Source organism: Corvus moneduloides, chromosome 3 (assembly GCF_009650955.1).
Source record: "Corvus moneduloides isolate bCorMon1 chromosome 3, bCorMon1.pri, whole genome shotgun sequence".
In the NCBI taxonomy this organism is placed as follows: domain Eukaryota; kingdom Metazoa; phylum Chordata; class Aves; order Passeriformes; family Corvidae; genus Corvus; species Corvus moneduloides.
The window spans coordinates 120418133-120441842 of NC_045478.1; the positions used below are offsets into that span (position 1 = coordinate 120418133).

General features: G+C 44.4%; 1 protein-coding gene across 5 annotated transcripts; it reads left to right on the top strand.

Moving 5' to 3' along the window:
• The first annotated feature begins 276 nt into the window (after positions 1-276).
• Positions 277-23096, top strand: PPP4R3B (protein phosphatase 4 regulatory subunit 3B). 5 transcript variants are annotated; one of them, XM_032103794.1, is made up of 16 exons: positions 294-406; positions 4843-4898; positions 10733-10831; positions 11347-11967; positions 14897-14974; positions 15177-15293; positions 15897-16013; positions 16370-16501; positions 16924-17026; positions 17687-17728; positions 17982-18140; positions 18366-18535; positions 19157-19296; positions 19747-19931; positions 20398-20600; positions 21358-23096. In XM_032103794.1, exons 4-16 carry the CDS (start codon positions 11419-11421, stop codon positions 21451-21453), a joined length of 2091 nt encoding a protein of 696 aa, XP_031959685.1. In that variant the 5' UTR covers positions 294-406; positions 4843-4898; positions 10733-10831; positions 11347-11418; the 3' UTR covers positions 21454-23096. The 5 variants fall into 5 exon arrangements, with proteins under 5 accessions (XP_031959683.1, XP_031959685.1, XP_031959682.1 ...); XM_032103791.1 differs by lacking the exon at positions 294-406 and adding an exon at positions 3084-3529 and having other exon boundaries at positions 20476-20600; XM_032103790.1 differs by lacking the exon at positions 294-406 and adding an exon at positions 3084-3529 and having other exon boundaries at positions 19768-19931.
• Positions 23097-23710: the final 614 nt, after the last annotated feature.

Below are 23710 nucleotides of genomic sequence, written 5' to 3' on the forward strand. Positions count from 1 at the left end.
CTTAATTGTACACTAATTTCTGTGAGGCTACGTTGTAGTGCTGGTCTCAGTAAAGCAGCTACTGCAGTGCTGGGGCATTGTCTGGTGGATGATAAAGGAGCAAAATGGCTTTAATGTGGCTGTGGCAGAACCTGTACAGTCAGCCTGGCTTTCTGCATCTGGAACCAGCTTTAGGCCCTCTGAGAAGGGGCGGGGGAAGAACACACTTGGGAACCGTCTGGGAGGAGCAGAAAGCAGCTGCTCTTACCTGAGGAGAGAAGCTCAATGGGAGCCAAGAGTTGAGTAAGCGTGTGCTGGTGTGACCCTTCCTGGGGGAAGGACGTCCCGGGCTCTCCGAGAGCCGGCGCTGGGGCCACGGCAGGAGGCACTCGGTTCTCAGGTGGGATCAGCTATGATCAGAAACCAGGTGGGTCCACAGTGCTCAAGAGGACAAGCTCAGTCCTTTTGCAGCAACTGGTTTTTCGTGTTTGAAATAGCGATTTAGTTCCTTTTTTTTTTTTACTGCTCAACATAATTAACTTCAGTAATGACCTGTCTTAAATGGAGCTGTTGAAAGGAATTGCCTTGGAGAGTGAAGCTGGGCAGGTGCAGCACTGCAGCAGGTCAGGAGGGCCAGAAACGCCTTTATTTGACAAGTCTAAAGTTTTCATGCAGGTGCAGAGTCAAGAGCTGGGGTATTTTTAAATGCCATCAGTAAATATTACAAGTGCTATCATAAAAGTATAAGAGCTGGCATAATTGTACTTCTGGGATTACATGCCAAAGGGAATGATAGAGTCTCTTAATTTCACTCCAAGAAATTTTAAGTGATTTAGGAATGAGTTGTCTGTCTTGCTTTGGAAAACTAAAAAAAGGAGCTCTCTGCTGCTCGTGTTCTGACACTTGGAGTTGCTCTGTCTGCTGTCTACCCTAATGAAATCCTTTGTTTTGATGAAGAACAGAGAATTCTCAGCATTGATAACTTGATGGTGGTAATGGGGAAGGATGAGCTGCTGGCAGGCGCAACACCACAGTGGAAAACACGGCTTTGCTTTCTGTTTGTCTTAGAGAGCAGAGACTCAGATGCTTTCCTGGTCTTAGCCTGGGTTTAAATCCAGTATGTAACATTTGTTGGGGCAAGTATTGCGTGTCTGGTCCAGGCAAAGCCCCCAGAACTGACTTGCTGGTTGTGGGTACCGATGGCGGGGTCATGCTGGGCTTCACAACCCCCTGGATGCTGTTTTGGGCAAAGAGAAGCCCCTTATCTGAGTGAATGCAATCCCGGTGTGTTCTGGAGTGATATTTTTCCACAGAGGTCATTGAGTTCATGCCTGGAGAGATCATGGACTTATTTCACAGCTGAAGCACGAGAAATAGTTTTTCATGCCAATTCTAATTCACGTATCTCCTTTCTGTAGCTATTCACCATAAGAACTTGCTCCAAAATACTCTGCTGTGGTGTCTTGCTGTTTTCTGTATCCCGAGAAGTGCTGCATTTAATCATGAATAGAAGTCATGCTTTTGTTTTTGTGCATTTGGTTTGAAGACCTAAAAAGCACGCACAGAAGTCGTGCGGAGGAGAGAGAGGGTTCATGTGCAGCAGATGTCCTGGGGCAGAAATATGCTGTGGCCATTGGGATTTGTGTTTCTTTTTGTGTGTTTGCTTTTTATTGAGCTTTCTCTAAGGTAGAAATATGCTCCGTGTGTAAAACCTTGAGAGAAAAGGCCACTAAAACATAGCAGGGAAGGTTTGTGTGGAACCCAACTGTAAACTGGTTCATGTGACTCTCAATCCAGGGTTTTGAAACCACTTAACATGGTCTTTTTATAGTTACTGAGTCACTTATCCATAATGATGCACACAAAGTGTGCTCATATACAGCTAAATATAAGTGTATATGATAATTCTCAGAGGTGTATCTTGTATTTTCTTGGTGACTGTATGATGAATCGTAGAGGCCTGTTACAATGAACGTCAGAGCAAAAGCTGAGACTTGAATGTTACTTAGATGCTAAGTTTTCTAAATCTGCCTAGAGAATGTTCGGAAAAGTTGCACATAGTTACTTACGAGTGGCACAGTTTGTTGGAAACATTTCCTTTCCCTTCCTCTGGAACAATTGAACTTGCGAGCAGAGAAATGCCAGTCGTGTAAATAAGAGCCATACCGGTGTAACTGCTTTCACCGTGAGGCAAGAGCCAAGGAAGTCTGGCTTTGTCTGGGAATGAGGCACACCCTGGCCTCGGGAGCACTTGCCCTCCCCTCTCCTTCCCCTTCAGAGCCTCAAAAATTGGGTTCGGAGACGCATTCAAGCTTCCCCTCGTGCCCAATTTCCCACTGTTTCACACAGCTTGACTCCCTGAACACTTTTGTGTCCTTTTTCCCTATTCCCACGCAAGCACGGAGATGTAATTATTTATTTGTAGTACAGAGGAAACGTGGAGATTGTGTTTAGTGTGGAAAACTTAAGATTTATAGACTCCACGATGCTTGGCAAGTGGTCTGTCTTAAATTGTACAGTGTGTGTAAGGGCTAATTAAGCACGTTTCTCTCATTTTGAAGCTTCAGCTCCAGTTTCGCTTTCGAGCCTTCTGTGGAGATGTACAAAGCATGCACAGACTGTATGTTACAGTATGGCTGTTGCTGTGAGGAGACGCCGCTCACTAACCTTTCCGCCGTTTTGCCATGCAAGGGACACCTTTTCTTCCTAAACATTCAAGCTGTGTCGCATGCGCTGTTTAAATTTACCCTGGCCGGGGTGTGGAGCTCGCCCGTCATTTTGTGTGACGGCGGTGGGTGGCACTTTCTGTGGCGTGAGCGGGGGAGGCGTGTGCTTCGTCAGCGGTGCCACCACCGCTTCTAGACAGACTTGTAAAAGAAAAACAGAAAAACGAAAAGAAAAAAAAAAGTTTTTTCGGGGGGCCATGTGAGCTATTTCCCCCTTTAGACGCTGTGGGGGTTAAAAGGCAGTGATCTGCCCACACCCCCCTGGGGGTGAGGGCAGCCGCCATTTTGTTCCCGCCTCCCCGTTCCCGCCTCGGCGCCGCCCGGGGCCGTGAGGGAGCGCGCGCGGGCCCCGCCCCGCCCCGCCCCTGTGGCCGCCGTCCCCTCGGCGGCGCGGCGGCAGCGGGCGGCCGCCGTAGCCCCTGCGAGGGGAGCCCGTGCCCGGGCGGGGAGGAAGAGAAAGGCGGCCCGAGCCGGGTTACAAGATGGCGGCGGCGCTGTGGTAGCTGCTGAGGCGGAGCGGCGCCAGCGAGGCCCGGCACGGGGCGCGGCGGCGCTGACTCGCCATGGGAAGCGGCGCGTTAAGGGCCCCGCGGTGCCCCTGAGCGGCCCGGCGGCCCCGCTTGCTCCCCGCCGCCCTCGCTCCATCACCCCCGCGGAGGCGGAGCGGGCCCGGGGTTGCACCATGTCGGACACCCGCCGGCGAGTGAAGGTCTACACGCTCAACGAGGATCGGCAATGGGACGACAGGGGCACCGGGCACGTCTCCTCCAGCTACGTGGAGCGGCTGAAGGGGATGTCGCTGCTGGTGCGCGCCGAGTCGGACGGTGAGAGCGTGGCCGGGGCTGCCCAGGCCGTCCGGGCCGCTTCCCCTCGCCCCCCGCCCGGCTCCGGGCCCCCCCAGCCGGGCCTTCCACCCACCGTCGCCGTACTCGGCTGATGGTGCCTTCCCTTGGGAGACCCCACAGGATTATTGTTATTATTATTATTTCCATCCTCCGTGCCTTCCCTTATCTTGCGGCTCCATGTGAAGTTTCCTTACCCCCACAAGCCACAGCAGCGTTTGATACCGTGGTCCTAGACTTTTCTCCTCCCAGTTCACAAAATTATGGAATATGCTGAGCTGGAACGGACCCACAAGGATCATCCCGTCCAGCTCCTGGCCCTGCACAGACACCCCAACCCTGGGCATCCCTGGGAGCGTTGTCCAGGCTCTCTGTGCTGGAGCTCTGGCAGCGTTGGGGTCGTGACCATTCCCTGGGGATCCTGTTCAGTGCCCGACCACCCTCTGAGGGAAGAGCCTTTCCCTGATACCCATCCCAAACCTCCCCTGACTCAGCTGCAGCTCCCCAGCCTGAGTAGAGCTGAAGCTGTGACATGTGACGACATTTTGTTCGCTTTCAGAGCAACATCCTTTGCTTTTGAGGTGCTCTTTTCTTACTGCTGTAAAAAGTTGTTTGTTTGTTGCTTTTTTTTCCCCCCTTAGGAATTCACTGGTGGTGTTCGAGTCGAGTGGCATCCCTTGTGTTTTATTGCACTTTAAAGTCACCTTTAAGGGTCTTTTTTAGAGGGGGGAGGTACATGCTCCCCACTTTGTCAGCCGACAGGTGCTAATGTGCTAAATAAACCACCTAAGACTGGTATAAATTGCTCCGGAGCTGTTGCCAGGAGACATACACTACTTGCATACACAAGATAAAGTCCCTGCGTTTATAGTAGCTGCGTGATTCACTTCTGAAGGGCAGCTGAAGGGAATAAAAGCAAGTGGCCCACGTGGCTTCTCTGGGCAAAAACATTTTTATGCTGGGCAGCACGTTACCTGCTGGAATCTGTATAGGTGGCCTAAAAGACCACTAAATAAGTTGGTTTTGGCATCAGATTTCAGGAGAAAAGAGTGCTACAGTGGATTTTGGACTAAATTAGAAGAGAAAAATGTATTTTAATAGGGGTATTTCTGTTGAATTTTGTCTTATCTGGCTTATTTTAGGAAATTATATTTAAAGGAGGCAGTTCTTGCGGATTTTCTGGGAGATTTGGATTAAGCTGAGGGTCTGTTGGCTGGCACATGGGCAGTGGTGTGAGATGTGTGGAGATGTTTGTTTTGTTGAGTTCAGTAAATCTCTCTTCGTACCTTTTTCAGGTTCACTACTGTTAGAATCGAAGATAAATCCAAATACTGCATATCAAAAACAGCAGGCAAGTATTACTGCTAGGCTTTACTTTCTCTGGGTGCTGATGCTGAGGAATTGTTTTGTGCTCGGAGTAATTGCATTTTTCAGGAAGAAAGGAAAAGCGGGACGACATGGAATTGTTGATGGTGTTTTTTATAGAGGTGACAATCTTGCTTAGAAACCTGTGGGTGCTAAACACTTCACATTCTAGGAATTAATATGTGGGTCTTCTAGAAAAATACATTTTGGACTTCAGGCTTTGAAGTTAATCTACGCAATTTGGATAAATATTGAAATCATTACAGGAAAGGAAAAGTCACGTATATGTGTGACTTTTGTTTCCCATCCCAGGCTGTCTGAAGTAATTGCAAAATCAGGGAGGCAAAACTTTGGCCAGGTCTGTTGAAGTGTATTTACTTACCTCTTGAGTTCTTTTTCTGGAAATAACGTGAAGGAATTTGTCTTTATGGGACTTTGTTCTTTGTTGTTGCTGTTTAGTTTTTATTTTAAGCCCGGAAAGCTTCTGTTGTCCTAGGTAAGGCCACAAGCCATGGTGAGAGTTACCTTTCCTAGAGGTTAACCTGCTGCAAGACAAAGAAGGAAAACAGTTGGGAGATGTGTTAATAGGTTATTTTTGTTTCATCTACTGAAAAAATCAACTTACTGAATCTCTTCTGCTTTTACTGTTTTCCTTTTTTCAGCATTAATTTTTGATGTCTCTGCCTGCATTGTTCTCATGGGTTTTCTGGAGTTTTTTCTGTCTGTTCCTTTGTTCTGCAGTAGAGTCTCTGTTCCTTTCATTCAGTGTTTGATACTGTTCTTTATCATTATGGTGTCCAGAACTGTTTCAGTGCTAGAAAATAGTAATTTTGTTCTTCCTAAGTCACAGAGGGACACGTCTTTAAGGATTTTGTTATCGTGACAAGTTACAGTGTGAGAATTTGAGAAAGAGACTTTGTTATCTCGTGAGCATTGGTTGGCTCACTTTAGGTTAGGACTGAGGTGGAGTTTTGGGCCAGCCTTTCCAGGAGGCTGTTTGCTTTGGTTTCTGCTTTTCACTTGTTAGGGATTGGTGGCTGGAGGCTTTCCTTGGGTGGGCCATGCTGAGGAAGGAGCTCTTCAGAGTTCCAGAAGCCGACAGTCTTCAACTGCTTCCTGTTTACTAGAGGGAACCTATACACAGAGAAATACAAATGCCGATTTTGTGGCTGCAAAGTTTTAAAATGCTTCCTTTCACACCCTGTTTCCTGAAACTACAACTGATTAGTTGTAGGCATTTTTTACTTAATTGGTAACAAAGTTTCAAGTGACTTAAGTAGCTTTTGTTGCCATTTTTCTTGTGGAAAAGGTAGATCATAGTTTAGGAAAACTCAAGCTGAGGTTTATTTTGGCTGGCTTTTATTTCTGATACTAATGCTTTTGCGTCCTTGTGGCAGAAAGCGTTTTCTTCGCTGTTCGCTCTTTAAGGCTTGTGTAGCCTCGTGCAGCTTCACACAGAGCATTGTCCTCAAGTTGGTGGTCTTGGATTGGGGAAAGCCGCAGGGTGGTGCAGCTTGATGGAAAAGAAACGTGCCCTGCCTACACATCTGTCTTCATGTAAATAACTTGAGTGGACTTAGAGGGTACTTAATGCTTAATTGTGGTTTGCATAACAGCGTCCTGTGAAAAAAGGAAACCAACCACTGATTTTTCGGTGCTGTGCATCCATCTGTGACTTCCAGTATTACTCTGTTGGTGCCAAGTCATGCAGTAGCTATTGACTAACCCCAAACAGGACAGGCCTGTTACCTGTCTGCTCCAGTTGTGTTTGCGGTTCCTGGGGAATTCATTCTGTCCAGGTGTTGGGCACGCTGTCATCACGACTTCTTTCTCGAGGGAAATAGGGCTTGGATGGGACATAGGTGCCAAGCTGCTCAGCATACAATGTGTAAAATTATCTCTAATTAGATGAATGCAAAGAACACGAGAGCCTGAAGAGCTTTAGGTCCCTCTCGATTTTGGAGCATAGGCTTTGAGAGTTACACATCTCTGCTGGACACCCCACGATAGCCAGAGGGCAGGGTCAGATGTGTTCTGGAGTCTCTGGCAGGAGCTGTTTTAAAAGTTGGCACCACACCCATTTGTTGTTTCAGCCTCTGCTTGAGGTTACTGTTCCCTGGCAGAACTGGCAGAAGAGAGTGTCCATGGCTGAAAGACATTGAACTGCTGCAGAAATCCTTACTGGGAGTGCTGTCCTCCGGTGTTACCTTTCCTGTAGGTGTGCTCTGTTTGCAGCTCTGAGATGAAGATCCTGCGCAAATCCTGTCTTTTGCCCAGGGTTGCCATCACTCCTGTGACAACAGAACGTTTTGCTCGAGGCAAAATCGGAGTTCCTTGCGGCCAGGATTTAACACGTTTGCTGAGGTGCTGTTAAAGCCAGCCTGAGTGGTTGCCAGAGGGCTTCTTCACTGCTGTTTTATGCCAGCAGGAGTGTTCACATTACCGTGTGGCAGGTTAGATGTCGGACTGAGTCAGTTGAAACATGTCTTCCCCCTGGATTCATTTTTATCAGCACGTGTTCCCCGTCTGCTTCCCTATGCAGCACTTCGGTGCTGGCATGGGGATGTGGTGCAGTGCAGGAACATGGAGAGGTGGAGCAGCAGGCACTGTGCAGACCAGTACCAGAACTGGAGAGGGGTTTGAGCTGCTGTTGCAGTTTTTGTTCAGAATGAATCTTTTTTGTCTTTATATGGTGTTTGAGTGAATTAAGGAACGTTGCTGTTGCTCATGGATGGAGCAGCATCCCCTCTAAGCATGTGGGGGTGGTAGAGCCAGGCCTGGAAGATGTCTGTGCTATTGGTGGGTTGTCTGAGGTCGTGCAGGAAGTGTGTGCCAGATGAGTACATTTTATATTGGTATTGGACAATTATTTTCTGTTGAAACCAACTTCGAGTCTTTCTGAAATATTTTTGGAAAAGCTTATATAACTTCTGCTTTGTGTGGGCAGTACAGATTGTAACGAGTACCATTCAGTAACTTGAGAATTTTCACAAATTTTTGACTGCAGTCCCTGGGTGCCTGGAGTCATTTTAAGTTACTGCATTAATTCTCTTCCTTGAATCATCCTGAGCTATGAATAGGGCTGCTGAGTGTGTGTGTCCTTCTTTGTTCAGTGAAGCACCTTTGAGGCTCAGCTTACCTGGGAGTGCATTGATTTTGAGTGCCAGGGCATCAGTATTTGCACAGAATGTTTCAGGATAAACTTTTCAGATTTTGAATTCTGTAACAGACATAAAATTGTACTCAAGAATTATTTTTTGATTAATCTCTGAAAGGGAACCAGATCAGGGAGCCAATGAAGCTTTTCAGTGCATGCAGTTGACAATTACTATTTTTCTCTCGAAGCCCAGTTGAACTCTTGACTCTGAAATGGCACATGGTAAACACAGAGATCCAGCTGTCCTGAGCTGGAGGTGACGGGGGACAGCTGTGAGTGAAAACTATGTCTGCTCTAAGAACTTGGACCAGTTGTGCCCGTGAGTTGGAGCCTGAGAGCAGAGAGGCTCCCTATTAGTATTTGTCACTGTAGGAGAAAAATGTAATATGCATAAACAACTGACAACAGTGCTCCAACCACAGTGCTTGAACTCCGCTCTTTCCACAAGAGGGAAACTTTGTTTCTCTAAAGAAATGTTTAAAAATTAGTAAGAAAGGAAAAAAATTGTGTCTGTGCAAATTCCATTGTTTTTAGTGTGGCCTGTGATTATTTTGGGAGAAGGAAGCAGATCTATTGGTAGGCATTTGTCAACAGTGATGTCATTCTAAACTTTATTTTCAAAACAAAAAAAGGCAAAGACAAAACCCCCAAGATATACTACTCCACATGGATGTTGAAGGATTAGGATTACTGTAGAAAAGAACTGAAGGATTAATGCTGTTATCAGTGCTGCTGATGTTCATTCATGTTCCAGTGATAGCTGGAGCAGCTGGGAAGTTGTGCTTGTTGAGAGAGATGTGTGTTTTCCAAATACCTTCCAAATGATTGAAGAGGGAACCTACTGTCCCATGCCAGCAGTCCTTCCCAAATGTCAGTGTCCTCACTCCTGGAAATACACAAGTGCTCCCTGACCCGTGTAAGCCCAGATAACTGCATTTACAAAGGGCTGTTTAAACCTCACGGCCCCTGAAGCTTCCTGAGGAGTATCAGGTATCTATAATCAGGCATTTCTTTGGGTTTCCTTGCTGAGCTTACAGATACCACTCTTAATATTTTGTGTTCACTAAAAGTGGTGCATAAGGTGAAGATCTAACCAGCCTTGATGAATTGTGTGGTGAATATTGAACATTGTAAATGAGGGAACTAAGTTACCTTACTGACCATTAAGCAAGGGCTTGCTAGTGTTTTAAAAACACTTCAGTATTTAAAAAACTGTGGTAACAGTTCAGGAAGTCAACAAACTTGGAATGTTGAACAGTTTTGCTGAAGCTCATCAAATATAGTGGAGAGTTAGCAGAGAGCTGCTCAGTTTGGATATTTTTATATGAAGATGAGTTTGCTGTGGGATGGGGAGCTGTTGTCCTGCTCTTGTCTGGGACAGAGTTAATTTTCTTCCCAGTAGCTGGTGCAGTGCTGTGGTTTGGATTTAGGATGAGAATAACACTGATAACACAGGGATGTTTTCGTTGTTGCTGAGCAGTGCTTACCTTGAGTCAAGGACTGTTGAGTTTCCCGTGCTCTGGCAGTGAGGAGCTGCACAAGGAGCTGTGGGGGAGCGTGGCCAGCACAGCTGACCTGGCCAAAGGGATGTTCCATATCCCAGGATAACAGGGGCAGTGGATAAACTAGGGGGGTTGGCTGGGAGGGGCCGATCACTGCTCAGGTGGTGCTGAGCAGCTCTATCGTGCATCATTTGTCTGTCATGGGGTTTGTTCCTTTCTTCACCTTCCTTTTCATTGCTGTAACTATTGTAATTATTCGTTATATTTTACCTTATTTCGTTTTTTAAACAGCTCTTATCTCAAGAGTAAAAGTTTCACCTTTTTCTGATTCTCCTTCCCAACCCACTAGTGGGAGGAAGTGAGTGAGCAGCTGTGTGGTACTTACTTGGCAGCTGGGATTAAACCACAACCACTCTATATTTGAATGTTGAAGTACAGGCTTGCATTCCTTACAGGACAGCAGCAAGTGTCCTAGTAAAACCTCTTCAAAAACCATTTTAGTCTATTCAGAAATTCCATCGAAACTTCCAGATCTACTGTGCAAGTGCACAAATTGTATTGATGGAGACAATAGTAACACAGATAAAAAACCTGGCTCAAATGAAAATAACCAGCAAGATGGTTGTAACTTTAGTAAGAACTTAGGAGTTTTATATTATTCAGGTTGTATGGTTTTTAATTCAGAAAGGAATATTTGAACATTAGCTAGGCATTATATCTCACATATCTAGGGTTGTCTTAAACCCTTTCTAAGGGGGAAATTGAAATTTTAGGGGTTTGTTTCAGCCTTGCTAAATATGACAATACTTAAATGGTCATATTGCAGGTTTTCTTCATCTAGTGTGTGCATTCCCATTTCAAGACTTGGTTCGAGAAACATATCTTGCAGAGAAGTGCCATCATAAGTGGCGTGCATATGAAAAATAGTATCTTTAAATATGGTTTGTGTAAGGTAGTGGTCATAAAATAACAAGAAAGAAAGTTGATGTTCCTTATGGCAGAACAGATGATTTAGTGTTTTGGTGTCTTACGTTCTTTTGGCAAGTATAGCTTTAATTAAAATGATTTATTCTGTAGACGTTGTCTGTAAGGGAATGGAGATTAATATGCAGTGCAGACCTGTTTCAGAAACAATTCTTTTCTTGGTTTTATCTCAAACAGGACACACTGATTGTTTGGTCAGAAGCAGAGAACTATGATTTAGCACTGAGCTTTCAAGAAAAAGCTGGCTGTGATGAAATTTGGGAAAAAATCTGCCAGGTACAGTAAACATGAAACATCCTGGTTTTATTCCAGATTTTCTTGTGTCTTCTGTGACTTGATGTATTTTTGCATCCTTTTTGAACCTGATTGATTGTAAAAGAATCAAATATTCATTGTTATTTTCTGTGTAAGATCTTGACTTGCCCCTGCTTGGAACATGAGTTGTTCTTTTCTTAATTGAATGTCAGGCTTTTGAAAAATCACTGTAATGGTGGGACTCAGGTGGTTGGTGTTTTTTGGGAAGGGAGTGGTGTTTGTGTGATTGTGTTTATTAAAAAGGGACTGCCGGAGTTCCATGTTTTAATTGTCCTTCTCCCAGCCAGCCTCAGGAAGCAGCTCGTTGGAGTGCAGTGGAACTGCAAATATGCTGTAAGGAACCAGAGAGCTCAGATTCCCGAGCAGCTTCCTTGGACAAATGGGGCAATTGAGATGTGTTGTTATTTCAGTTACTGACCTGCTGACTTCTGTGTGTAGTTTGGGATCGGACAGTAACTGTGTGCACTCTTTCTTAGGTTCAGGGTAAGGATCCTTCGGTGGAAGTCACGCAGGACCTTATTGAGTCAGAAGAGGAACACATAGAGGAAATGCCTGAAACCAGCCCTCTGATTGACCTTCCTACTTGTGAACTCAACAAACTTGAAGAGATTGCTGACCTAGTTACCTCTGTTCTCTCCTCACCCATCCGTAGGGAAAAGCTGGCGCTGGCCTTGGAGAACGAAGGCTACATTAAAAAACTGTTACAGCTTTTCCAAGTCTGTGAGAATTTAGAGAACACCGAAGGCTTGCATCATTTGTACGAAATTATTAGAGGGATTTTGTTCCTCAACAAAGCAACTCTGTTTGAGGTGATGTTCTCTGATGAGTGTATTATGGATGTGGTCGGATGCCTCGAGTACGATCCTTCTTTGGCTCAGCCAAAACGGCACAGGGAGTTCTTGACCAAAACAGCAAAATTTAAGGAGGTTATTCCTATTACAGACTCTGAACTCAGGCAAAAAATCCACCAGACTTACAGGGTACAGTATATTCAGGACATCATCTTGCCAACACCATCTGTTTTTGAAGAGAATTTTCTTTCTACCCTCACTTCCTTTATTTTCTTCAACAAAGTTGAGATTGTCAGTATGTTACAGGTAAGTGGTTTTTGATATGGTCTGGATGGATTGTGTGTTGATACCTGTAGTTGTAGTTTAAAAATGGATTACAGTTAATCACACACACTTCATTTGCTCAATGTTTTGAATGCTTCCACTGCTCTCTGATACTTTTGATTTTGTATTTTGTAAAGGTACATTTCAGGTGAGTATATTAATATTTTTTAATGGGCTGTAAAGTTGAAGATTTTTCTCCCTGATTCTCAACCAACGTACACCTTTTGGTCAAGTTTGTGTAGGTATTTAGGGAACAGGCAACTTCTTGTATTCTGTATTAGGGACATTGTAACATTGTTTTTGTAACAAATTCTGGATCTGTGATCCAAAAGGGCATGTTCAGACCCATTCCTGTTTCACTGTTGTTACATCATGGTACTAATTTCAAATGTTCATGTTGTCTTAAAAATTAAGTAATTAGTTGCTGGGGTTTTTTCCTACTATGAGAATATATATCCAGAAGTACTAACTAATAAATAACCAAGCTGTTACTTTATGAAAAGCTGTCCTGCACACGTTGTAGTCAGAAGCAGGCTCCAAGGTGGTTGGGACCCTGTAAGGAGCCTCGGTGAAGAGCTGTGTGAACTTCATAGCATTTTGGGCTTTTCAGTTGGTGCTGCGTTGTGCAAACTAACGGGTACTGAAGTGGCTTTATTGTGTTTATCTGTGTCCAAAAATGGTACATTTGTGTAGGACAGGTCACAGACCTCTTGGGGTGAGTTTGGAGAGACTCTATAATAAACACCAAGAAGAGTTGAGAAGAGGAAGGGAGTAAAAATGGTGGAAAGAGAGGGGCACTGGAGACATAATGTATCCATATGGAGTATATTAATGAGCTCAGATATGGGTGAAATGCAGTAAAGAGTGCAGTACAGGACTGGAAAATAAATCAAAACTGAGTAATTGCAGAGGATTGCATGAGTATGCTATTTGGCTTCTTTGCACTTTCTTCTTTGTGGCTCAATAGCAGAAAGAATCAAAAAATTAAATCCCTCTTGCAAAATTAATGGCTTTGTGTTAAATAAAGATTTTCCTTTAAATTCTTTTTGCATATGTTTTCAAAAACTACAAATAAATGCAGTATTATTCTCCTGAGGCCACAGTCCTGTTTACATTTAGAGATCAAGTCTGTAGAGTTCTTTATTTTTCATTGAGGCTGTACAGTACTGAATGTTTAATTGTGCTGTAACAGAACTCTGATTTGCTGTTACCTCGAGTGCTCTTTACAGAAGGTTCTGAAATCCTGACAGTTCTTTGCTGGTTCTGTCATGGCTGTCCTTGCCATCACAGATGGAGTATGTGGCACACAGGTTTGCCTGCTTGTTCTAAAGTCTGTAATTGAGGTGTGTGATGATTTACAAATAATGTTGATCCTTGAGAATTACAGACTGAGAAGAAAGCACACATGGAGACGATGTTACAGCACACTTGAGGAGAATTCCCTGGTGGTGGGGACCTCAGGTCCAGGACTGCTTTTGCAGCCCTGTAAATCAGCTTGTTGGGCACAAGAACTCTAAAGCTCCTTTGGGTTTGGGGAACACATTGGACATCCTGTTACCCTAAATACACTGGCAAAGCTCCCTGGGAGAAGGCAGTTTAGAGGAGCAGCAGATTGTGTTTGCCACGGCAGCAAAGCTCCTTTCTACGTGCCACAGAGCACTAGATCCCAGTGCTGCTGCTGATGGAAGGGCAGCCATGTGGGAAAGGAGCCTCCATCCATCCTGTGCTTTAGGACACAGGACTGGGCTGTGTAGCAGCCTTAGACATGCAGGAGATATTTCTGTGCTTAGGTGTTCTGCTGTAGGGATTTTCTACCGTATCTGCTGTTGATTGTAGTATGGCTGGGGGTTTTTTTTGTAACAGGCTTAATTAAGCTGTTTAAGCCAGCAAAGCTTAAAATAAACTACTGAATCTACTAAACTACTATGTTGCACTCCCTGTGATGTTGATTCCAGGTATCATTTGTTTGTAAAGCACTTCTATCCCCACGTCTTAAAATTGTCAGGAAAAAGTTTGCCAGTCTTTGGTTGGCATTGCTGTAACTGTAAAAATTCTGTATTAAGTTACGCTAATAAAGCACAGAAATTTTAGTGACAGCACACAGCAAAATAGAGAGGTAAGCACGCTCTGTGTTATGCAATGTAAAGTTCATGTACATTTATTGGAATGCTGCTATTCTGTTCATTTTTGTTCAATGCACAAGTTTATTGAGTAGAATTGGTACAGTGATGCAAAATTTTGTAAAGCTGTAGCATGTTACTGTTTGCTGTCAGATTTATATTGTCTTTAAAAGGTAACAGAAACATTTGAGAGAATGCCAACACTGTTTTTAATGTGAACGAGTGCAGACTAATCAAAGGGCAGAAAGTGCCCAAACCCTTGAGAGATGCCAATGTTCACCCTGGTTTTTGGGTACTTCTTGATCTTACTCAATGGGGTAACTGAAATGCTTTGCAAGAAGTGCGGTGTTGTCCTGTATATACTTAAATATCTCTTGGTGTAGTAGAGGATGTGAATATAAAAAGGCAGTAATAGTCCATAAAGTTTCCCAGCTTGGCAAAGCAGAAGGTCTGCAAGTGGGAGAGATTGTTTTATTGTAAGAAAGGTAATGGGGACATGGGTGCAGAGTTGTCCCGTGGCCGGCACTTTGTAGTTGCAGTTTTAGGGACTATCACTGAGCTCAGCCTTACCTGGCTCTGGTCTCCTGGAGCTGCTTCTGCTGCTCAGAGGGAGTGCTGAAACAATGCCCTGGGAATGATCCCGCTGGATGTGTGCTCTGGCATTTGCCTTCTTTGGGATAAATTGGATGGAGAGGTGGAGAGCTGGACTTCTGCAGGGTTGGATCCTGTAAAGATGGAAGTTCTTTTCCAGAGGCGCTGTGTAAGGTGTGTTCCTTTTGTGTGTTGCACAGGAAGACGAGAAGTTTTTATCGGAAGTTTTTGCACAATTAACAGATGAAGCTACAGATGATGACAAACGGTGTGAACTGGTAAGTCCCAGCTCCCCGTGGTGCCTCCAAGGCTTTACCTGAGCGGGATGAAGGAGAAACAGTGAAACCCTTCTGCAGTCACTGGAGGGTTTCTGTAGAATCAGCCAGCGCACAAACTCTGCCACAGAATGTAGCTGTTTCCTCCTTTCACAGAGTTTTCTGACCCAAATACACCTGTAATTACTTTTTCCCTGTGCAACAGGTGAACTTTTTCAAGGAATTCTGCGCCTTTTCTCAGACGTTACAACCTCAGAACAGAGATGCGTTTTTCAAAACGTTGGCAAAGCTGGGAATTCTTCCAGCCCTTGAAATTGTAATGGTGAGTGAAACTTAAAGCTGATTTTAACCCAAGCAGAAGAGCCACAGCCGTTGAAGCAGTTTTGGCTCTGCTGAGCCCTCTGTGTCAGTTTTGCTGTGCTGGGAGTGGGAGTTGATTGGAGCATTCCCAATGCAGAGGCTGCCCCTGGCTCTGCAGTGCTCTGGGCATTTTTACTCCCTCTGTGTGAGCCTGTGGGCAGCACAGTCCTTGGGACAAGGGGTGTAAAAACTGGCAGCTGGATTGTTGTTGTGGTTGTTGCTGGCCCAGGGCCAGAGAAGTATTTTTAGATAATCTTGAACTGTTGGCTGGTTCTTCCCAAAAGATCCCGTAATCCTGTCATTAGCAGATTAATCTGTCCTAATCAGCAGTGGGAAAATGGAATGTCTTTCACTCCTGTGGTTGAAGCAGCTGTTGCTGCCTGACCATTGCAATTCATTTTGCTGGTTTATTGTTGTTTTTCTGTAACCCTATTACTGTGTTTCTCATAGAAACTCCTGTAATGTGATGTTCTCAACACTTTGAACTACCTATTATTTGCAGCTGTACTTGATAATAAATACCAAACTTAATTTGTTCTTGCTAATCAACTTCTCTTTGTATTAGGGAATGGACGATCTGCAAGTTAGATCTGCTGCTACAGATATATTTTCTTATCTAGTAGAATTTAGCCCATCCATGGTCCGAGAATTTGTGATGCAAGAGGCCCAGCAGAGTGATGATGTAAGTCACAGTGGTTTGCAGTCTGTTGAATATACCAGTCTTTGGGCAAGCAGGAAACAAACAAAACATCAAAACAAACCCCTAAAAACAAAGGAAAAAGTAGATTTAATACACAAATATACACTTCTGAGCTTGTTGGTGTTGCGTGAGTTTACAGTTTTGGAGGTCTGACTGACAAGGATTGTAGGTGTGGAGGGTTGTGCTTAACAGAATTTCTGTATCCAAATGCAACTCTCAGTTCTTCCGTTTCATTTAAATTTGTCTTCAAAAAATGACAGAAACTATGGAAATTACTTTCCTCTATTGAAACTGTGTCTAATTGTTTGCTGGTGTGTTTGTTTGGGATTTTTCTGCAGGACATCCTCCTCATCAATGTGGTCATTGAGCAGATGATCTGTGACACGGATCCGGAGCTCGGGGGAGCTGTTCAGTTAATGGGGCTGCTGAGAACTCTGATTGACCCAGAGAATATGCTGGCCACAGCCAATGTAAGGAGATGTGGGGAGTGCAGACACTGCGCTGTCCCAGCAAAGCTGAAAACCTGATATTCTCTGTGTTTGCTCTGATACTGAATTTAAACAAGCCAAAAATAAGCTTAAAGTTTCCATTTTGGGGGATTGTGCAGGTGTTTATTAAAAAAGTTTTGTCAAGCTTTTTGAGTTGTTGATGTTTTTTCAGTAGATGTTTGCATGGTGGGGATTTTTTGGTGATGGTGAGCTTGGTTCGTTGTCCCAGAATGAAGAAACTGATCTTTTTTGAGCAAAGACAGTCCTGCAGGCCCAACAAATATACAGGCAGACCTGAAGGAGCCAATAGAATTCTGTGTGGGCTGTTTCCTGTGTTACTGTTCTTTCTTATTTAAAAGCCTGTGTACAAATCCCACTGTTTAATAAAGCTGTTTTTGTTTTAGAAAACAGAAAAGAGTGAATTTCTCAATTTCTTCTACAACCATTGTATGCACGTTCTCACCGCGCCGCTTCTGGCCAATACATCAGAAGATAAATGTGAAAAAGGTACTGAATATTTCCATTTTCTTTTTCCTCCTTGCAGGCCTGTAGTGTTTGGCAGTGGCTGACAGTGCTGGTCCCAGGGATCAGCCTGAGGTGCCAGCTGGGAATGCACGTGTGGAAAACTGCACAGAAGGGACAGGGCTTCTGTGGGCAGCAGTTTTCAGCTCCTTCCTGCAGCTCTGGATGCTGCTGTAGCTTCATGCTGTGCTTTGTGAAAGATGCACTTCCTTGATGTTCATCATGCGAATATACAGTTGTTGATTGCCTTGAAAAAATACTTCCTGTAAAGCAGAACGTGTCTGTAGGTCTCAAATGTTAAGCTAAAAAAAGTTTTGCACATTCCATCTAAAATCTGTAGTACTTGTTTTAATGCATTATTTGAAAAATTTAGGATTGGTAGTCTTATTCTATATAATGTTCCTAAGTTTTAGGTTATACATTTTCACCTAGATGTATTTAGAACTTTGTAAGGTAAATTAAATACAGAAATCTCAACTGGCTGTGTTCTTGCTGCACGTTTATGTCCCTGTAGCTCACAGAAACTTTTGGTCTGATGAAAAATCTGACCATCTGGTAGAATTTATTGTTTATCCCCATCTTTTAAATCTTGACAGTGCTTTGAAAACCTTTTTCTGACATTTGTTTTTATTTTCTCTCTATTAGATGCAGTAGTTGGATCCACTAAGAGTAATACAATTTGTCCTGGTGAGTTTGAATTGATTTTGAGTTTTGAAACTTTTCTTGTGTGCTGTGTATGGTATTCTATTAAACAAAAAAGTTAGGTACGCCCATACTTTATTTCTTTTAATAGTTTTTATTGAAATAGATGTAAGGGCTTTGCTTCACCTGGGACAACTGGAAGCTGAAGGAACATTTTCATCTGGTTTTAAGTTACTGAGGTTTTTTTTTCTTAGTCAGCCTTGCTATTGAAAGCTTAAATTGTTAATTTTTCTTGCAGATAATTACCAAACAGCACAACTACTTGCCTTAATTTTGGAACTGCTTACTTTTTGTGTGGAACATCACACATATCACATCAAGAATTACATTATGAACAAAGATTTGCTAAGAAGAGTACTGGTCTTGATGAATTCAAAACACACCTTTCTGGCCTTGTGTGAGTATGGAGCTGTTGTGATTTCCTTCTTCCAGGCTTGGTGTGCACTGTGTGGAAGGTGTTCCAGTGTACACTTGAACTTGGAATTTGTGTTAATGAGTGTGAATGAGATTTTAATGCTCTGGGTTTGGGGGTGCATCTTCCTCTGGGTAACAGCAGGTGTTTCAGTTCTTTCCATGAGCCCTGGCATGTGGTTATTAACTCCTTGATTCTTTCTTCCCACAGGTGCTCTTCGCTTTATGAGGAGGATAATTGGCCTGAAAGATGAATTTTATAACCGTTACATCACCAAGGGAAACCTCTTTGAGCCAGTTATCAATGCCCTGCTGGATAATGGCACTCGGTACAACCTGCTCAACTCTGCTGTGATTGAGCTGTTTGAGTTCATCAGAGTGGTGAGTCCAGCTGCAGCTCCAGCTCTTAGAGGAACACCCAGCTCCTTGAAAAACAAGGACTTAAAGCAGCTCCTGAGCCACTTGCTGCCAGTGCCTTGATGTGTGGGAGGCTTTGCTGGGAATCTTTGTGGCCTGTGAAAGTGAAGGGTGGCTTTTAGTTGTAGGATATTGTAGCTGCTGTCTTTTCCAGCAAGAAGAACATTAGGAATGTTAGGATTTGCCTGATAATGGTGAGAGACTTGTTAGAGGGGGCTGACCAAAGTTCCTGGTCCCACATGAGCTGGTTTAGCTGCTGAGGACTGGGGAGAGCTGTAGCCTGTGGGGAGAACAGGGCACAGCTGTCCTACATAAAGTATCCTGGTTTAACAGAAGCATCACAAATACAGTTGGGACACTGCTGAATCCATTGTCTGTTTCTGTGGGAAGCCTTATAAATATTTCTCGATCTCATCTCTTTTATTAAGGATAAATCTGATTTCATGCTTCACTTTTGTATAATCTTGTACAATAATGCTTTGGCTCTGGGCAAGAAATCAGTTACTTTCCAAAGTGAGCTCAAAAGCTTTCTGAACTTCTGCCTGTGCCCATTTGAGGCTGAAACGCTGCTTTGTTCTTCTGCAGGAAGATATTAAGTCCCTTATTGCACACATAGTTGAAAACTTCTATAATGCACTTGAATCTATTGAATATGTTCAGACGTTCAAGGGACTGAAGACAAAATATGAGCAAGAAAAGGACCGACAAAGCCAGAAGCTGAACAGGTAGGCCCCGCTTTCTGTGCTCCGAGCCTGCCAGTGGCTGCCACTCTGCACGGCTGCTCCTTGCTTTTCTCTTTCCTAGAGGACAGCAGGAGCAGGAGGCTGGGATTGGGGTTGGGTTTCATTCTTGGTGAAAACTTCTTGGATTAGAAGAAAGCTGCATCTGCCTTTCCTTGTGGCCAAGTGTAGTAGAGCTGATGTTGGCCAGTGCACTAAATGCTATGTTCAGAAAACTCTCAGCTTAAGAGGAACAGAATGTTGCTCTGATTTGGGATTCAGTCTGGCTCATCATCATATGGGGTGTTGGTGAGTCTTGGGGTGAGGGCAGAACCAGAGGTGGAGCTGGATTGCCTTCTCAAATACATCGAGCTCCCTCTAAAACTCTGGAAGGTGTTTCTGGTCCCGAGTCTGAAACAGCAGCCAAGCTGGAATCACTGTGTGTGTCTCTTACAGTGTCCCATCCATATTGCGTAGCAATAGATTCCGCAGGGATGCCAGAGCCTTGGAGGAGGATGAAGAAATGTGGTTCAATGAAGATGAAGAGGAAGAAGGCGAAGCTGTTGTACCTCCAGTTGAGAAGTCAAAACAGGAGGATGATTTTCCAGATAGCTATGAAAAATTTATGGAAACTAAAAAAGGTATTTACTCGGTTTGAGCTTGTTGGCACTGGAAGTGCTCCATGGCAGATTCGTGGAGTATCACCTAAACCAGCCTGTGGTTTGTGCCCTGTACCTCGAGCAGCAGTACAGGGCATTCTGTGTGATTGAGTCATGAGATCCAAACGTGTCCTTGCAAGCCAGTCTAGGATTAAAAGAACAAGTTAAACTGCTTGGAGCATGCATCTGGTTTAAATGCCATTTAAAAGCAGGACTTTGAATGTGCCTGTGTGCTCCAGGTGAGCCATGTCCCTGGTGCCCTCAGCATCCAGGCCCTGCTCAGTTTGCTGCTGGTGGGCTCAGGATGGGCTTGGTTGGGGAACTGAGAATTGCAGCAGAATTGGAACCAAAAAAACCTGCTGGCTCTTGCCCCGCGATTGCACTGTGATGTGGATTGTACTCCTTGGTGTGCAGCTGATACCTAAGTGTGGCAATGTTTGTCCCTCAGCTAAGGAGAGTGAAGACAAAGAAAATCTTCCAAAAAGGACTTCAGCTGGGGGATTCAAATTCACTTTTTCCCACTCAGCCAGCTCAGCCAACGGTGCGAACGGTGCAAACAGCAAATCTGTGGCAGCTCAGACATCACCAGCGAGCTCCAACGGCTCCTCTTCCAAGAACACGGCCCTGAGCCCGGCGGTGCCGGCCCCCAAGGTGGGAGAACTCGTGTGGGGCTGTCCTGGTGCAGGGCTGTCCCAGGGTAACAGCAGCAACAGCCTGTGGGCAGTGGGGCTGAGCTGGTGATAAATTCACCCTGAGCCCTCCAGTGAATCCCTGACTGCTCTGGGGAGGTCTGAGCAGGGCTGGACTCTGTTGCAATCTGGTGGGCGCAGTCTCATCCCGCATCCTCTGCATCATTTCGCTGTTGCCACTTTTTTCCTTGCCCAGTTGCTGCTCTGTGTGTCTGATGTACAAAGGAAATTGGCGGTTTGGGGAACTCTGTTAGTGCCCCTCCAGATTGGGAATTGAGTGTTTTTAAGGGGACAGATGCAGGGAGTGACCCCTCTGTGGTGCCTGACTCAGCTGTGCATTACTGGAATCCTCAGCCCTCGAGCTCCTGAGCAGCTACAAAAAAGCGTGGCAGGAGTTGGTTTCCCACCCTAAGGCAGAGCAGCCAAAGGGATGTCAGCCTGCACGTTGGGAGTTCATGTCTGTCCAGCTGGGCTGAAGGTGATTTTTAAACAATTTGCAGTCCAGACCCAGAGGAGCGAGGAAACTCCAGTACTTCCTGCAGCTTGAGGTTCAAACCCACTCTCCAGACAAATGGGACTTGGAATGCCAAAGGCATCACCAAGAAACCTTCAGGCTGGTGTGTCCCAGACAGGTTGGCTGGAGGTTGAGTACTAAAGTTGCAATTCCTGGGTATTTTTTCAATGTGAGAATTTCTTTTTTCCTTGTTTCTGATTGGCAGGGAAGTCTAGTTGGGCTAGTGGATTATCCTGACGATGAAGACGATGATGAAGAGGAGGAGACATCTCCAAGAAAAAGACCTCGTCTGGGTTCATAAAAGAAACCAAAACCTTGGAATAAGAACTTTTATTACGGGGTTTCAAATGCTGCAACCGTTTTAAGAGCTAAAAAGAATCTGATTCAGAAAGCTTTCTCCCATGAGTATATAAGATAATACAAGGAGTAGCAAAAGAAACTCGGTGTATCAGCTAGAAAGGGTTAGTTTTGTAAACACAAAGCTTCCAAGGAACTTAATGTCTTTCTAGAAAGTAAGGAGTCTGCCATTCAGGCTGTCAAAAAAATGAAAAATTAAAAAAAAAAAAAAGGTGGGTTAGTATTCTCAGAACCTGGATGATGGCTTCTCAGCAAGGAAAGTCTCAGGTGTCGGAAGGGAAAGGGGGAGGGAAAGGTATGGTAACACTTTTTTTAAAATATTGCAGGGTTTCCCCAGTGTTTAACAGAACTAGGAAAAAAAATAAAATTCAAGCTTAAATTTTGAACCCAGTAATCTTAATTTTGTAATGGTGCTGTCAGTTGTGTTCTTTTAGCAATGCCTCTTTTAAAAAAAATTTTAAGGGAAAACTAACTCTGTTTGCATAAGAACAATCCGTATTTTGGGACCATTTATTACCAACTAAACTGCATTTCTCATGGTTGGAGGGAGGGACACTGCAGTTATAGTGCATGTTGAGTTGTTTAAAACAGTTAAAATAAGTTTTAATTTGTATTTTCCAAGAGGAGAGAATGGAAGCTGGATTCAAAATTGAAGGTTTTGCTTGTTTTGTCAGTGAGACGTCCAGAAATATCTATGCCAAGGAGCAGTGGCTTCCCAAGGGTCTCCCGGAGCTGCTTGTGTCACAGTGGGGCTGTACCCGGCACATCCCACAGCTGTCGGCTTCAGGTTGGGAAGAGCCCGAATTCCAGCCACGCTCGGCGGTGTTCCAAGGGCCGCCTCCTCTCGGAGCAGCCATTTCCCTGTTTGGGAGTTGAAATCGCGTGGGTGAGGTGGGAATAAAAAACACTCACAGGTTTTTCGTAGTGATGGACTGAGCAGCATTTTAACACCAAAGTCAGTTTGGACCAAGATGGAATTATTGCCAAGAGAACACCTTGAGGGCTTGGAGGCGGAATCCACAAGCAGCACCTGAACCTGGGGGTGGTACAAAAGCTGCTTTTTTAAAACACAAAAGCACATTCCACATAGGTGAGTGAACTGTGACAGGAATAGGTGAGTTCACAGCAAGGTGACAGAGGCAAACAGTCCAGGTTTTATTTTCAAGAGCAGCACATGAACTGTAAATATTTTAATGTTAGTTTGCCCATATGTGATCTGAGATCATGACAAAGTGAGAGGAGATTCCCAGCAACTGTGTCAGAGATGTTAAAAGATGGAACCAGCTGCAATCCACCACATAGATCACTCTTGTAATATGTGTTATGGGTCCATTTCTCCTGGAATAGTTTAAACTGAAGCAGTTTCTCTGTTTTGGAGATTTTTGTAGTTAGTTTTAATTTTAGCTCTTGTTTGAAAAAAGATGGGCTGTCTGTGTAGATATGAAGTATAGTTTTTTCCATAAAACAGAAGTTTATTTTGTATTAAAGATACCACTGTACTTGTTTTACACCATTTGTATACATGTGGTGATATTAATGCTGAACTGTAAAATTCAGGAATTAAAATGTGACCCTGTAATTCCATAATTAGTGCTTTTGTTTGGTTTGTTACACATGGTAAATGAACTCAGAATTTTCAGTGTGGCTGTTGCACGATATTGTTTAAGGTTAGTTATCCATGCAGATTTCAAAGTAACTCTGTACCACTGGATGGAATCCCAGAGGGAACGGGTGAGCTCTTCCCGATGCGTAAGCGAGACACAGGCGCTCTGATGGACCTGGGGACAGTCGTGGTGTCCTTGGAGAGCTCCAGGCTGCCCGGCACAGGACTCTGATGGAACACCCTGTCAGCTCCGGAGCCAAGGAAGCCTTTACCAGTAAAGAGGAGCTTCAGCATCATCCTCATGTGCTCACTCTTAGGCTGCTTTGCTTCCCAGTGGGTCCTTCCATCAGTAAAGATGATTCACAGGCCATGAGAGCAGCAGTTACCTGGGATGTGCCTTCACTCACCTGAGGAGGAGAAGTGGCATCACCTGGACCCGTGTTCCCAATTCTCTTCAACAGCCTCCCAAGCCAAGTTCTCCATGGGACTCCTGAGGAGCGTCAGTCCTTGCTCTGCTCCTCACCACCCCAATCAATGGCTGCTGCAGTATGGCAGGAGCTTTAAAAACATACTCAGACAAACAGGAGATTGTTTCACA